The sequence below is a fragment of the Eleginops maclovinus genome, chromosome 1 (genome assembly GCF_036324505.1).
Source record: "Eleginops maclovinus isolate JMC-PN-2008 ecotype Puerto Natales chromosome 1, JC_Emac_rtc_rv5, whole genome shotgun sequence".
Lineage (NCBI taxonomy): Eukaryota > Metazoa > Chordata > Actinopteri > Perciformes > Eleginopidae > Eleginops > Eleginops maclovinus.
The window spans coordinates 22,041,429-22,054,246 of NC_086349.1; the positions used below are offsets into that span (position 1 = coordinate 22,041,429).

The window sequence follows — 12,818 nt, forward strand, 5'->3', positions numbered from 1 at the left end:
ATCTATTGTGTTTGGCTGAAGAGATATAACGCAAAATACAGAATTCAGTTATGGCGGAAGACAAAATGGCAGCCGTGGATGTCACAAAGCATTCAATTATGTTTTCTATGGTATCATTGTAATCCTTGACCATCAAAACATAGGGGTAGACATCATCCTATATGTGCTCTGATGTTTTTTTCACAAGATATCATGGAAAACGCATATTTTGATAATGGCGGAAACAAAATGGCCGCTGCAGCCGACATGAGGGTTTTTCGCGGTGGCTAACGTTCTTTATTGGAAGAGCAATACCCATAGAGTAATTGAGCCAATTTTGGCGCTTGTACCCACATTTGAACGATTCTTATGAAAAAATGCTGTTATCTGCCCCACTATAACAACCAAGAAGAAGGACAACAAGAGCAAGTAAGTCACCTGCAAAGAGAGGTAAATAGACCATAAAGAGACATAGAATGACTACACAATGATACAAAGTGACAACAGAGACAAAAACAACCGTAAAGTAACACAAAAACACTAAGAAGCTACACATTCACACAGAGATGCAAAACAAATTGGATACACCCATGAAACCACAAAAAGATGCACATAATTTCCAAGAAATGCAAAAAAAGCATCACAAGTCTGTATTTGTATTTTGCTCCTATGTAGGAAAGATAGTGTTGTCTTTTGCATGCCTGTACCCAGGGGCCTACTGTATTATAATCCCTCCATTCATCTACAGCAGTAAAATGCAACATACATGAATAAAATTAATATTAACTAAATAAATCATAAATAATATTTAAACACTGACAGGGAACATTTAACTGCACAATGAGTAATTTTCCTCTTTTCTTACATTAAGTGTATTTCAGTGATACTAACACACTTTAATGATGAAGGATCTGCAGCGCTCTGCTTTCCACGCATGCGCGCTGAAGAACCCGGAAGTGGAGTCCCTAACAGAGCAGCTTTGACGGTTTTGGGTTTTTTCAGATAAAAACATGCAGTTTAACTTCACGAAAGAGGTTTTACCGGACTCTGTCTGCACCGACTTTCAGAACTTGAACAAACTCAACGAGCAGGTAAATACACCACAATGTTTTACAACCGGAGACACCAAACAGCGCCAATTTAGTCAACGTTATAACTGAGCTGCATTCTTGAGCTATACTCATGTTTTAGGGTTGGGTGTCTGTCGAGCATATGGGCGACTATAGGTGTCAGATTCTGACGCTATACAGGTGAATTGCATTGTTTCGTGCAAAGGTTTGCGGGAATTTACCTCCTTATCTACACCAGCTGACAGCTCACATGCATCATGTGACAGCAGACTGAACGGTGGAAGAAATCTTTTACTTAAATACAGTTACTTATATTACAGCGTAGAGATATTCTCCTACACTTAAGTCCTGTATGCAAATCTCACTTGGATAAAAGATACCATTATGAACAAAGTCTCATTTAAATGGCCCAAATTATATATGTAAATCTACTTAATAACTTTGATCCCCTTTTGCATACAAACTCAACCATTAACTTTATTTTTTCATTAAAGCTAAAGAAAAGAATACAGACCAAAACTGATGCTAATCTTTAGGGGATTCAAATATCTGGGATTTAAAATGGTAATGTAGTTTTAAGAATACCACTTTATGCCATTGATATTATGATGATATAACAGCATTATAATGCAAGCGCCTTATCAATAAATACAATGGCCTGATATAAATCTATCTACAATAGATACTTAAAAGTCGTGAATATAGATACAAAAAGTATTTGCTTGCAAATAAATGTTGTTTTAAGGCAGGGACTGTGAAATTCCCAGTTCTAAACGACATTTATGGTAGTGAGCTTTACAAATGAATTGTTGCTAAAACTCAGAATGTTTCATATGAAGAGGCAGTAAAACGTCAAGAATGTTTTCAGAAATGTTCAAAGACGTTTATGTTTACTTTCTATGCAGCAATTTCTTCGTCTGATTGAAATTCTGTTCCAGTTTCTGCTAGAGCCTAAAGAGGTGAGCTTGTACACACACACACACACACACACACACACACACACACACACACACACACACACACACACACACACTGATGTTAATGGGACTTTGGACTCTGTGATTAGCCTTGATAACTGAACCAAAGCAGAGCATTGCCTGTCCCATGGTGTATGTGTGCAAATTAATGCATGCATTTCTTTGCTTCAATGTGTGTGTGTGTGTGTGTGTGTGTGTGTGTGTGTGTGTGTGTGTGTGTGTGTGTGTGTGTGTGTGTGTGCGTGCATTTTTGTGTGTGCGTGTGTTTTTGTGTGTGTAGACAGAGAGGTTCATGCAGCAGCTTGGTGAGTTTGCAGGGCAACATGGGATGAGTGCTGGTCCTCTCAAGAACCTGATGAAGAGCGTCCTCCTGGTACCACAGGGTGGGAAACACACACGCACACACACACACACACACACACACACACACACACACACACACACACACACACACACACACACACACACACACACACACAGCCAGACAAACATAATAAATCTAGTTATCCACAGGTGTTACTCTGAGATAATGTGGTGGGAATTTTGTTGTCGATGTCCCTCTGCTGGGCTTATCTACTTCAGTTAGGAATTTCCTACATTACCCAGAATACATTGTGTTATTCCCCAGAGAACCTCTTAGGTTTAGGAGAGTTGAAGAGTAGACGGCATTTAAGTTAGTGAGCTTTATAAATTGAGCTTACTGCTCTGTCCTTAAACACATAATCATTAAAGAAATAGAATAGAATATAGCAACATTTTGTGGAATACATTTATTGCTTTTTTTTCTTTGATGATCACAAAGTCGATACCACTCTCTACTTGGGGACATAAAATCTTAAGATAACCCATCATCTTCATATTCAACAACAAGGAAACACATCAAGCATATTTCCAAAGTGTGGAACTATTCTTTCAATGCTTCATAGTCTTTTAGGCATCATGGTTGATCCTGCTTAAAAGAGGATCTCTTACAACTTTGAGTTGATCTTTTAGATTACTTCGTAGACGCCTTATTATAATATCACATATTGTCACCTTGTATTTTAATAGTGTATAAGTTTTCCTTTTCTTTTAGAAGTTAAAACTAAGAGACGTATCATGCAACCCTTCTTCTACCTAACGTCTTTCTTTTTTAGGGTGATACAGTCATGAATACACCCGTTTAGAAATGTCCCACGACTCTCAACTTGATAATAATGAAGTTTAAACTAAAGTGACAGAGGAGCTGCCACTTCCAGGAGTTTTTTGTCTCAGTGATTCTGTCTGTTCTCTCCTCAGGCGCCATGAAGAAAAGCCTGACAGCCGAGCAGATCAAAGAAGACCTGGTGTCATTAGGTATACATCCAAATCTTTCTTCACAAGGTCAATTTATAACTGGGGTTAAGTGTAGCTGTTGGATATTTTCTTCTTTTGACAGCATGTTATGTTACGAAGGTAGAACCGGATTGCCACAGTGTTTTCTACCTGTTATTGTGAATATTCTAAATGTGAGACCAAAACTGTTTATCTGATTCCTCAGGGCTAAACGCGGACAAGGCGGCTCACTTTTCACAACAGGTAACATTCACTAATATTTGAAGACATCAATATGAAGATTCAGGGGTGTTCCAGCCCCCTATAAAAATGTATAAATTGGGGAAAAGTCCACTTTAGTTTAGCATTTCTAAACTGATGATGATCCAGTAAATATGATAGAATAGAGGTTTCAGGGGTACTGCTAAAGCTTTATAGGCAGCTCAGTGAACGGAAGTGAAACATATTACATTAAGATTGCATTATTATTTGGTCAAAGAAATATATCATATAAGAAACATGCTTTTTTTGGATTGCCCCCATTACCTCACTGCTTAAAAAGTGTTTTCCTTTTATTGTCTGCTTTATCCATGAAAAAATATTTTGGGAAATTATGAATTGCTTAATAAATACCCTGTGCACATCATGTAGGTGTAGTAAATCATGTGGTTAGGTTGTCTATGATGTGGATAGTGTGAATGCCTGGCATCAAGTGTCAACAAAAAGAGATGGTTGAGAAAAGTAAGTAGTAAAAACGTTTGGCAATTTCATATTTTCCCTATTTCCAATGGTAGGAATTAATCAATGCCCGAGGAGAGACATGTTTTTATGTCAAACAGCAGCGTTAGGCTTTCTTGGCTCAATATTGAGTGTCCATTTTACGTACAATGACGATACAGACTCAGAAAAGCAAGAATCCTGCAATTACATCTGCTTTAAATATTATCAATCAACATACTCATGATTCCATAGAATTGAACAAAAACTAAGCAAGGAAACTAAGGGGACAGGTCTCATTAATTTAAGCCTTCTGTGCTTTTAAAGTCACATAAAATGCCTTCTTGTAAACCAGTTATCATTTAAGGAGCACAGTTCTTCTCTGTGTTTTGCAGTGGCGGGATCACTCTGCAGTGCTGTGCAGACTTGCTGTGGGACAGACTCTGATGGTCAACCAGCTGGTGGACATGGAGTGGAAGTTCGGGGGTAAGAAGAACCGAAAAGCTGATATCATATCAAATTCACCTCTCACCAAAATATACTTCCACTTTAAATCTATCTCTGAGCACACTGGGGTTGTCTGTTATCTCAAACTGATGGTAAATATTCATGAACACAGAGACTCTCTCTGTTAGCATAGCTTTTAATCTGCTTTGTTCTGGCTCATTTAAACACCCCACATGTGTGCAGCCGATGGGTCTCTATCAGGCCTCATTGTTTATTCATACAACCTAATGACTTCTTAAGACTTGCAGGTAATAGACATGCTAATACACTGAGCAGAGGACTCATTAGCTTTGTGCAGAGCTTTTGTCGAGCTGATCGGGTGGGGGGTGGGCGGGGAGTGCCTGTACGGTGCAGCACTCCTGTGTAGTATACTCTGTTGCGTTGTTATTGACATGCTAAAAGCTCCAGCCGGGCAAACAGACTCTGTCTCTGCACGTCTGAGACTCCACTCGCCTGGAGAACAATATGGCCACCCCCTTGTTTGACATGTTGCTGTTCGAATGGACCGTCTCAGAAGTTTCATTTGTTTTTCTGCCTTTCACACTCAAAGTAGAGAATATAACTCGGACCTTCATATGTATGATCTATGCAAAAAAAAGTGAAGTTTTTTAGGTTTTGCACATTTTATTCTGATCTCTAAAAAATACAGCAAAAAACATCAAAATCCATGAACTGACTTAATGATTGCAAGTTGTATTTAAAACACATTTTCAAACAGCGAGAGTGAGAAATATATGATTATTTTTACTCTCTTTGAAAGTCAAAATGGTACAGACATATATCTCTTACTAACTGTAATGCAATCTTTCAAGAAAGGAGAAAGTTATAGTTCTCATATGACAGATTTAATTGTTTATTTTTACGATTTGTTTTTCCTGAATCCCACAGTGACTGTCGGCACCAGTGAAGTACAAAAAGTGGGCAACATCTTTCTACAGGTATAAAAGCCCTGTATACACACACACACACACACACACACACACACACACACACACACACACACACACACACACACACACACACACACACACACACACACACACACACACACACACACACACACACACAGAGTTAGGGACCTGTTGGTTCAGTTATGTGGAACACAGTTGTTTTCCTCTTGCAGTTGAAGCTGGTGGTCAGAAAGGGGAATTCCACTGAGAACGTCTACATGGGTGAGCGATACCGACACAAACAGCACCGACATAATTTATTGCATTCCTGCATACCACAATATCTGGGGCCTGATAAGTCAAAACACTTCAATCAATATATTATTAGGAAATAAAGCAAATCTATGGCAAGTTTTTGGGTCTATGTTACAAGTGAGTACTCGTATACTGAGGGGAGGAGATATCAGGTGAACACAAAGTTATTCAAATATCTTTGAAAAAAATCAGACTGGCAGTCTTTTCATGGTACTGACATTCAAACATGTGCTGATGTGTTGCTTGGTAGAAAGGTATTTATAGGCAACACTAATGTACAGTTTATGTGACTCATTGATAGTGTTAGACACACAATAAATCTTTCTCTCCTGCAAGAGCTTACTTTGTAATGTGGCTGTTTTTACTGATAGTAGTAGATGTTTATCACTGGAAGTCTATGTGTCCTGTTATAAATTAGAGCTGTCAGGTTTCCATGAATGTGAGAAGGCTGACATTCAAGTTCTATTCCTCAAATAAAGTCGTCCAAGTCGTGTACTTTTTTTCACTGAAGATGTCCAAATAGAAACTATCATTACATTTAATTTGTTTGTTAGCAACTGCTATTGGTTTTCTGAAAATTCTTTATTTGTGATGTCAGTCCCAGCTCCAATTACCCCACTTCTCAAAACAGATGGATTCCTCCATAACTACTCAGCTTTCCTGCTTATTCACAGCACTTCATTATTTATTCAATTCTGAAACCAGAACAATTTGATTAAAGCCGTCAAGAAACAAATAAATATATTTAAAACGTATTTGTTATGCCCCCCCCCCCCCCCCCATTTCTTCCAGAGTTGACACTCCCACAGTTTTACAACTTTCTACACGAGATGGAGAGAGCCAAGGCCAGCATGGAGTGTTTCAGCTGAGTGTGAGTGTGAGTGTGTGTGTGTGTGTGTGTGTGTGTGTGTGTGTGTGTGTGTGTGCGTGCGCGTGCGCGTGCGCGTGCGTGCATATAGCTGCAGGGCAGTGAGTGTGGAATGTACCACGTCATGTTTTGTGTCTTTGTGTGGCAAAATGACTGAAGCTAGTCACACAATTACAATTGATTTACTGACAGACATTTGTAATGAAATAATCTTAAAATAAAAAAATAGAAACACGCACTCTGAAGTGTTCTTTCTCCTTTTATTCGGTTTCTTGTCATGCAGTTAGCAGGAGTAATTGTTTTATTTTGTGACAGGGAACTCTGTCGTCCATCGATCATTCTCCTTGAAGCGGAGCGAGCCCTTTGGGGAAGTTTTTTTGCATCTCTATCCTCCAAAACAACCTGTTGAAAAGAAAACAAAAGTGAATCCAACCTTACCTTACCACCAGCCGTTGGGCCCTGCTGTTGTTTCATCTTGTTCTGTTAAAAATAAATAAAACAGAATGTTTATGAGCAGCACTTAAAGATGGAAGGTAGATAAAATCAGCTGTGGTGGAAGAGGCCATATATTGTAGTCAAGCAAAAGCACCAATACCATACAAACTTAAAGTACAAGAAGTAAAATCGCGTCCTTCAGTTTACTACCAAAATCCTAACCAACGCATTGTTTTGACTACAGCTGTCAGACAGTGGAGTAAAAAAGAACAGTATTCACCTCTGGGATGTAAGTAATAAAAAATAAACAAACTCGGTTACATCCCACCACTGAAATTAAGTGGTGGTGAAAGGCTTCATAGCAATAATTACCGCACACTTTTGACCTGGAGGCAGATATCCGGGAGAGAGGGAACCTTGGGATTTTAGCCTTTGCAGACCATTTACATGCACAAAAACGGATATAACACTACATGATAGGGAAATCCCAAAAAGGCATAAAAACCCTGGTTAATAGAGGTGACAGTGGCGGCCTCAGTCATATGGCACTGACCAGAGCTGCTGTAAGCCATTAAAAGTCGGGATAATTAGGCTGTGAACTGACAAGTGAAGTTCTGTGGAAAAATAAATTGGTTGTTATGCACACAGTGTCAGTTTATGAGGAACTATAAAACTTAAGCAGACATTCAATAAAATCTAATCATCAAGTTATAAAGTCTTTCTGTTATTTAATCTCCTCTCACAGATCGAAATGGGGGGGGACAAAATAATAGAAACACCTGTCAGTACATTGCAAAAGTGAAACCACCAGGTTTACCTTACAGTTAGGGTTTTATGATGGACTTTTACACGGCATGTTATAGGTGTCTCTAGTAAACTTGCAACTGAGTTTCAATTTCTTTTCCCTTCCCCCCTTATTTACGATAATATTACAACATTGCATTGAGATCAAACAAGCCATTTTACAGAATATTGAATGAATATAAGCAGTTATTATAATATTAGCTAGAGATATTCAATCAAAGTAGTTTATATAAAGGAAGCAATTCATTTATATCTCAATGTATTTCTGTCAGACATTTGCTGAAATGTTGACAGTTGAATTAAAATTCTCTCTTATTATATGTCCTTTTCGAGACGTTATTCATACAAAATGAAATTGTGGAGAGGATACCACATGCAGTTTGTCTCTAACAGCCTGGAGAGTTTTAATTCAAAGCTCAATGTATGTCAGACCGCCAAAGCCCTTGTCAAAACATGATATCTTGTGCATGACACTTCACGAAGGGTTTCCCCCGGAGTTGTCTTGTATTAATCATCCTGCCATAGATACTTTCATCAGGTGTTTAGTATTGGAAATATATTGATAATTTGCCTCCATTAAAAAGTGATTATCATTTTTCATAAAATCTCACTTCATGGGAGTGTTGGATTCAGTCCGACACGTCCTAACGGTTTCATCTGCAAAAAGATCCTCAACAACTGCTCTTATCTAATCTAAACCAATTGAATTATTACACGGTACCGTCCAGACGTTTGAAATCAACTTTTCTTCTGATACTTTTTTTCTTCTGTTCTTTAATAATGTATTTTTAACAGAGATACAAACCGTATAATTCAGACACCAAATGTGTTATTTTGCCTAAAGGGGATCATGTGAGTTGTTCTGTCGGTCCAGAGCTAATCTCATGACCTGCTCGGCCCCTCTGCCCAATATTTTTTTGCAGTTTTAGGACTGTATGGTTAAGGACCTCTCATGGTTTTGGTGATAAATAGGCCTTATCTGTTGCTCAAAAACTGACATTCATAGAAAAGTTTAACTATGTAGCCCACTGAAATGAGGCATAATGGGATATGAACAAATCCCTGTTACCTTAAATCACCATATTTAATTTAAAGGAGCTGGGCGGGACAATTCAAAGATATTTAACTCTTCACCCTGGCAGAGATGAGCACTGTATGTAGTGCACTTTTTAATACCCCTGTTTTTCTCACATTAATACCAACTTTAGCTTGCAAGAAAGCTATTGTATATGCAAATGAATAATATACATGTTAAAACTTTGCCATTCCTTGTCATGGGGTTTGGGTAAGATAGATTGATGATGAAAGTTGGACTCCTCTGCAACACAAACCTACACTGTGTACTGCCACTTTCCCACCCCTCAAATATCTCTATTACTTTCACGACTCCTGAAGCTTTTAAGCACAAGAAACTCCTGGTTCCTCTCTCAGGGATTACCTCCTGTGATCTAATTATTTTCTTTGAATTCACATTTATTCAGCTCCTCCTCCTCCTCCTCCTCCTCCTCCTCCTCCTCCTCCTTTTTTTTTCTTTCTCTCTGTTCATGCTGCTACTCCTTCCTCTCATGGAGGCACTCGACATGTTACGACTTGTTCTCATCCACACAAGAAAAGTGCAAAGATTTCTTGTGTTTCCCTCAATTAGTTTGTATGTTTTGTAATTGAATGTGTGTTTAAACCCCCCAGAAACAATCAAACTCTGGTAATATCATTCATTGTATCTGAGACTAAAGATGACTCGCTGTGTTACGGTTCTGCACTTGTCTCATGACATTTTTCGAGATGTTTTATCACTTTGTGGGCTAATAATACATTAATGCAAGTTCACACTGGACATAAACTGGTGTAAATTTCAGTTCACACAGATTAAAGTTAAATAGTTCATGATAATGTTTCACTAATCTGAAGATGTTTTTGCACTGTCTCAAAAGATGAACGAGGTCATGTCGATTTTTTATTTTATTTGACCTGTTATGATACTATCGCGTTAAAGTTGTTAAACATATTTTCAGTATTTGGTGCTGCACCAACAAGACTATTGAAATGTTAAGCTTCTAATCACACTTCACCTTTACACTGTCAGTTTTACCTTTATATACCATATGTCTAACGGTTAACCTCCAAATGCTATCATGGCTGTATGGGAATGTTTTTGTCTGGTTCTCAATGACTGTGACCTAAATCGATACCTGAATCTTCCCACGTCAGATTAGTAACTCTTTTAATGTGCCCTTGAGCAAAGCACAGACTGTCTGGCTGCACTGTGGCACTGCAGCTAACAAAGACAGGTTATACCAGTCAAAGAAAGTAAACTGCTGAAAAAAAGCCAGCAATTTGTGAGAGCAATAAATCACTGGAGGAAGTCATCAAATGTGTCAAATCATGTGGAGTTTTACATCAAAAACAAGCTTTCGGCTTGGGCGCTTCAACTACGCTCCTAATGTACTTCTATTTGAATGATTTCATTGTTAAGGACCTTCAGGAAGTGTTTTGTTTTTAACGAAGAAAAGACAATAACACCAATATCACCTTTAAAAACCTCCCTCAGCTGTTTGTCTTCTGACAGTTTGTGATCCATGGATGTTACAACTCACACTATTTGTAGATGACTGCCAATTTATTATAGTCTTTGTTGGTGTTCGACATAAATTACACTGACATCCAGGTAACATATCTGTGATCTTCTCTTCACAGTTGTTTCTGTCAGCAGCTTCTCTCCTATTGTTACCTCGCCAAAAAAAGGGTGATACAACCAACGTATAAATGAAGTCATTTCTCACATGCCAGAATTCTCAAATGAAAGGAATTTGCTTTTGGGTAAAATGGTGCACACATAACACAGAGATAAATAGAAGAAAAAAATGAATTGCTAAATTGTCACTGTTCACTACAAAGGTTTACTAAGCACTCAGTTTCTTTGTCTGCCACTTCTGAAATCTATGAAAAACACTTTAGTAAAAACTTAACCTACCAAAAAAAGAAATATGGAAATATCATGTAACCCTGACTATTAAAGGACCTGCGTTACAAAAATGATATGTCTTATTCTTTTTTTTATTTGGGGTAAGTAATCTGCCACCTTTACCTGCCATAGCCAACATTTACCAAGCATTTGGCACTGGCCTGGATACATATCTAATATCTTCTGTATTTCTGCGAATATAAATCTCTGATCACTTTCATCTGAGTTAGTCAAATCGTCTAAACATGTATTCATTAAAATTGTGTCACAAGTTAAAATAAGGAGCACATGTTCTTTTTAATTTGTGTGTCTGTGTTTCCCCAGTGGGGATTAACCAGCAGCTTTCCAAAGAAAGATTCTGTTTTTGAAAAAAGAGTTTGAAGATAAAGGAGAGGCCTGAGGTGTGTATGTGTGTCTCTGTGTGAGTGTGTGTCTTACCGTTAAACCTAAAGGAGGGACGGGGAGTTTATGGGATCTAACTATAATAGCTCACAGCTGCCAAACTTTTTTTTGTGTGAGTGTATTTGTCATGCCCCCAAACTGAGAACACACAGCATATACATTTAAGATGTGAGTGAACCTGATGCTTTAATGTGTGTGTTTGTATCATCAGCACAATTACTCAAATATATAATTCTTTGTACCTGAAAGAGGGGCCTTGGTGAGTTGCTTTTCTTACAGGTTTTGCTTAAAAAAAGATAAAGGTTGCTAAAGATGACTATCCAGGTGTTTGTGAGATTCAAGAGAGTCATGCATCTCCTGTTGAAGTTCATCAGAGGCCACAGGGTCAATGGGACTCGTTTTTGCCCTGCGGTAAAAAGAATAATGTGTCTGGGCATGTTCTACAAGCTAGAGTATTAGCAGCAGCAGCACAGCAGTATAGCATAACTTTGAGTTGAAGCAAGGGCACAAACCTCCCTGAGAAATGAACATAAAGAAACCTTTTTTAATGCATAGTTGTAACTGTGTGGAAGACCTTTCTCCTGTTCCCACTGTGAGGCAGGATGTCAAGTTGTGAAGTCCACTTCTGACTCCTGCATCCTCACATCCCACCACTAACTACCTGGAGTAAGTAGTAAAGAGTTCATCCGCTGCACTGACTGACCCTGCGTTCTTCTATCCATACCATACTGTTAAATGAGCAAGAAAAGGTTAAAGTATGTCCCTCAAATCAACTGTTAAGAATAAAACAGCAATCACTTCTGACATATAGCAAAAAGCTTGATATTCTGTCAATCTTTTAAAACAAAGTGGTTATCTTATTGCAGGTCAATTCAATATATCAGTAATCTCAAGTAACTATCTCAAAGTTCAATTGATGTAAAGCCATCTAGGTTTTTACAAATATAAAAGCATTGTTTTAACAGCAACATGTATAAAAGGATGTGGGTTAAGTATCTGCATCACATTGCCATATAGTCATTTGTTGCTGTTAAAGAACAGGTTTCTGAGAATGTGATATAAAGTTGCACAAGTAAAACATTTCATTTCATCACATAATTACAGGATCTGTTAATGCTTGATCATAAACAGAATATTTTGAGTGGAATTCCAAGCCTTACAGATCAAATCTGCTAACCAAAAGGTTCCTATCCGGAAGGTTCCTATTTTTATGGCATTCAGCCAGAATATTTAAAACTGTTTTTTTGTCTTTGTACATGCACTTCTTTTCCCACAGCTGAAACCAGAGGAACAAGACTCTAATCTCTATCAGCATCACAACGTTACACTCTGGAGCTGGTTTACTGAAAGCACCTGAGAAACAGAGAGACACGTTTGAAATGCATCCTTTAACTCTCTTTAACATTGACTGACATGGGATAAATTATGAAGGTAGATATGTTGCAAAAATGCTAGAGCTTGTAAAATCTGATATGAGCACCTGTAGAGTACAATGTGAGAACTTGCAAAAAAAGAGTTTTTGTGCACACTTTTACACTTGTATAAAATATCCACGTATCTGTGAACAAAATTTGAAGTCACAGAAAAAAACAAAACGTT

General features: G+C 38.0%; 1 protein-coding gene across 1 annotated transcript; it reads left to right on the forward strand.

The window, feature by feature from the left end:
- The first annotated feature begins 923 nt into the window (after positions 1-923).
- Positions 924-6,854, forward strand: commd7 (COMM domain containing 7). The gene is made up of 9 exons (XM_063884199.1): positions 924-1,070; positions 1,955-2,008; positions 2,307-2,409; positions 3,305-3,361; positions 3,546-3,583; positions 4,432-4,522; positions 5,432-5,481; positions 5,667-5,715; positions 6,541-6,854. The coding sequence occupies exons 1-9, from the start codon at positions 990-992 to the stop codon at positions 6,615-6,617; spliced, it is 600 nt and encodes a 199-aa protein (XP_063740269.1). The 5' UTR covers positions 924-989; the 3' UTR covers positions 6,618-6,854.
- Positions 6,855-12,818: the final 5,964 nt, after the last annotated feature.

Coding starts and splice junctions, on each gene's coding strand:
- commd7 (XM_063884199.1), top strand. CDS start 990: ATGCAGTTTAACTTCACGAAAGAGGTTTTACCGGACTCTGTCTGCACC. Junction 3,362..3,545: donor AGAAGACCTGGTGTCATTAG/GTATACATCCAA, acceptor CTGATTCCTCAG/GGCTAAACGCGGACAAGGCG. Junction 4,523..5,431: donor CATGGAGTGGAAGTTCGGGG/GTAAGAAGAACC, acceptor TGAATCCCACAG/TGACTGTCGGCACCAGTGAA.